General features: G+C 48.6%; 1 protein-coding gene across 2 annotated transcripts in view; it reads left to right on the plus strand.

The window, feature by feature from the left end:
• The first annotated feature begins 227 nt into the window (after positions 1-227).
• LOC116823861 (glyoxylate reductase/hydroxypyruvate reductase-like) overlaps positions 228-3,446 on the plus strand; it is a 16,634-nt gene continuing 13,415 nt past the window's right edge. For both annotated transcript variants that reach the window (XM_032778749.2, XM_032778750.2), the window contains exon 1: positions 228-344. In XM_032778749.2, coding sequence (XP_032634640.1) covers positions 280-344 — 65 coding nt within the window. In that variant the 5' untranslated portion in view covers positions 228-279. The remainder of the gene's footprint in view (positions 345-3,446) is intronic.

The following is a 3,446-nucleotide window of genomic DNA, read 5'->3' on the forward strand; positions in this document are numbered from 1 at the left end:
AAAATAGCTCTTCCCCGGGGAGCTGCTCCCGTCCAGCCTCGCCGCTTCCTGCTCGTGATCCGAGCGTGCATCACGCGATCCCGACAGAGGCGAAGTCCCCACACATCCGTCCCACCAAAGCACCCGCCGGCGGCTCCTGGCATTTCCCGGACAGCCAGGCCGGGCCAGCTGCACTCAGGCGGGGAAGGAGGCGGCGCTGGAGGAAGGAGGACGCGGGGGGCGCGGCCCAGAGCCGGGCCAGGGGAAGTCGGGGCGGCCCGGCGCGGTGGCTGCGGGCTGATGCAGGTGTTTGTCACCCGGCGGATCCCCCGCGAGGGGCTGGCGGCCCTGAGCCAGGCTGGCGTGTAAGTGGGGGCCGCAAGCGGCGGGGCCCGGGCCCGGTTCCCCCCTCCCCCGGGCGGGGGCTGCAGGCGTTCTCTTGAAACGTGGAAGTTATTGGGGTATGTAAATATATGAGGGTGCCGGTCGTTGTGTGTTCTGTGTTTTGCCATGGTCACAGCAGCACCAGCATGGCCCTGCGTGGCTGGGAGCTGTACAAACATCCTGACCAAGGCAAAGACGCCTCTGCCCCAGCTGCTTTGCTCTGGCCTACGAAAGAAACCTTCTGTCCTGCTCCTAGAAGAAGCATCCACCATGCGGAATTTAAAGCGTTCTTGCGGTAACAAATATTGTTGGCAGATTTCATCACTTGCATGCGTTACTTACAGCTGCGAGGTTCAGAAGACAGAGACCCCAGCCTGAGCGTTACAGCCTATTTCATGACATAGAGGATTGTCTAGCATGCGCTGCGCGTTGTTCTGTGCCCGTGGGTGACAGGTGTTTGAAACGGATTGTTGTGGTGCCACCTATTTTACAGCAGTTCTGTTTCTGACCCTTTCCACATGACAAACTCTGATGCTCAGAGGTTTGTAATGGTTGGTGGTTTTCTTTTTCTTGTAAATGATGCCACCAGTACCGAGAGCTGAGGCCCGGAGGGAACCGAGAGACTGGTGTCGTGTTACAAGGGAAAGAAAACAAATGACTACGGCTCTCTGTGCTTAGAACAACTTCTGAAATATTGTCCTTTGAGCAAGCCTTCTAATCCACTGACTTTCAGATAAGGGGATTTAGGCTCCTAAATCCACTTTACCCACAGATCCATCAGCAGAATAGACCCTAACTCCCCTTGCATTGTTGAGAGATGAGATGGCACTTTTGAAAAATTTTTCCAGAACCCCTCTTTCCCTTCCTGTGGACTAAAATGATTCGCTTTTAAAAAAATACAAAATATTTCTGCATTTTTTTTTTAATTTTAAGCCATTGATCTCCGATGCCTGGGTCGGTGATGACCTTTGATTCCACAGATAGCAAATGTTAAAATAACAATAAACTATGCCTGTGCATAGATATAGCCACAAAGCCCAATTGCAATTGTTGTAACACTTGATGGAATAGATCCTTAATTTTATGCACCATTGGCTAAATCCAGTTGACAATCAGTGGAATTACTCATGTGCATAAAATTATAGCCACCATGTGTTGGTAGGATCAGGGCCTAAGTTATCATGGCACCAAGGGGATCATGGAACAGATATGGAGGCTATTGTTATGTGTCCTCCCTCCCTCTCCCGCTATGGCGTTGCATGAATTTAACCTTATTTGATATGTACATTATCCTTAATCAGCGTTTTTAACTATCTCTGGCCTTCCATTACTCCCAGGCAAAACATTCAGAAACCAAACCTGTGTTCTATTAAAATTGTTTCCTAACAGGGCTCAACTTCCCCTCGCCCTGATCCCCCATTATTTTGTCTGTTGCAAAGCCAAAGGCAACAGTGCCTAAAAGAATTCAGTCTCCCCCCAGCTGCTGGTGTGAGCTGCCCACTGCGATTCCCTTCTCCCTGGTGCACAGGTTCGACAGTTAGTGTTTCATACGGCATCGATGTAGCTTAAAATTGAGTTTCGTTGTGTGTTGTGCCATGTTATTGCTATAAAGTGGTTGTGGTTTCTTACATATATGGCAAAACGTAAATGCCGTCTGTATACAGAATGCAATGACCCTTCCCCAAACACACAACGCTAGGCATGGGCATGAGACGGTCACGTGGTTCTTGTTTAAACTTGCATTCCACGGCTTCTGTAAAGTGATGTAGGCCCCAACTGAATTTGCAGTAATGTGTTCACAGGTGCTAACTGTTGGGGCACCTGCGGGAATCTACCCGTAAGAGCAGTAAAAAACCACTCTCTTAAAATGAAAGGAGCAAATGCGACCAAGCATCCAAACAAAGGCTTCAAGAAAGGAGTGGGCAATGAGGGTCGTGGTGATTAAGGGGCTGGCTTAGGAAAAGTTTTTTTTGGGGGCAAAGCCTCCCTGTGTGAACCTCGGAAAAGTCGCTTTAGTCTGTCCGTGACTCAGTTTTTCCCATCTGTAAAATGGCAATGATAATACTCCCTGCCTCATGGGGGTGCTGTGGCGATAAATTCATTGCTGATTAGGAGGTGCTCAGATATTCCAGTGATGGGGAGAGCCATATAAGAACCTAGAAAGGCCAAGTGGCTAACGCCAGTGAAAAGCTTTCCGTTGCTATTTAAAAATGTGTGGAAAGATGAACTGGGGCAAAGGTTAAGGGAAAGCCAGTTCGCGCACCTGGGAACTCTCGACAGTAAGGGGCTGGTGAGCAGTCCCTGCGGAAGGGGATCCCTGAAAGATCAGTTCATTCTGAGCACAGATACCAATCCAGGCTGAGGCCAAGGGGAAAGTTCTCGACTGCCCTAGTGTCCGTACCATTTGAAGCTTTAAAAACAAGTTTGCCACGTTAGACACCGTGCAAAGACCACCAGGCCCGAGGGCAGTGATCCCCCAGCTGATGCCAGGCTTGAGGCAAGGTTGAAAAAGCTGAAAGTGATACCAGAGCTCAGAGGAAGTGTTCCAAGCGAGCAGCGTGCACTGGTTGTCAGGCAATTGCAAGACCATAACGTTCTTTGGCTCTACGCATGAAGAATCCTGCCAATATTCTTCCGCTGCTGCTGCTAGCGGTTATTGAAAGAAGGCGATGGAGTCATTAAAAAGGGGAAGAGATAAGAACTGAGAATACATTAATTGCCCTATTATTAAATCATGGTACACTCACTCTCGAACACTGGGCGTAACAGATGTTGGTCTCCTCATCTCAGAAAAGATAATAGCACTAGAAAAGGTCAGAGAAGGGCACTAAAATGATAGGGGGTTGGAGAGGGTCCCATAACGAGGAAAAGATTAAAGAGGTTAGGGCTCTCAGCCTTTGGAAAAGAGGAGACTAAGGGGGATATGAACAGAGGTCCTATAAAAATCATGAAGTGATGTGAGAAAGTAGATAAGGAAAAGTTGTTTACTTATTGCATCATACAAAGACTACTACGGGGCCACCAGATGAAATTAATGGGCAAGCAGGTTTTAAAAACAAACAAAAGGAAGTTCTTCTTCACCA

The sequence above is a fragment of the Chelonoidis abingdonii genome, chromosome 6, assembly GCF_003597395.2.
Source record: "Chelonoidis abingdonii isolate Lonesome George chromosome 6, CheloAbing_2.0, whole genome shotgun sequence".
NCBI classification, from domain to species: Eukaryota; Metazoa; Chordata; order Testudines; family Testudinidae; genus Chelonoidis; species Chelonoidis abingdonii.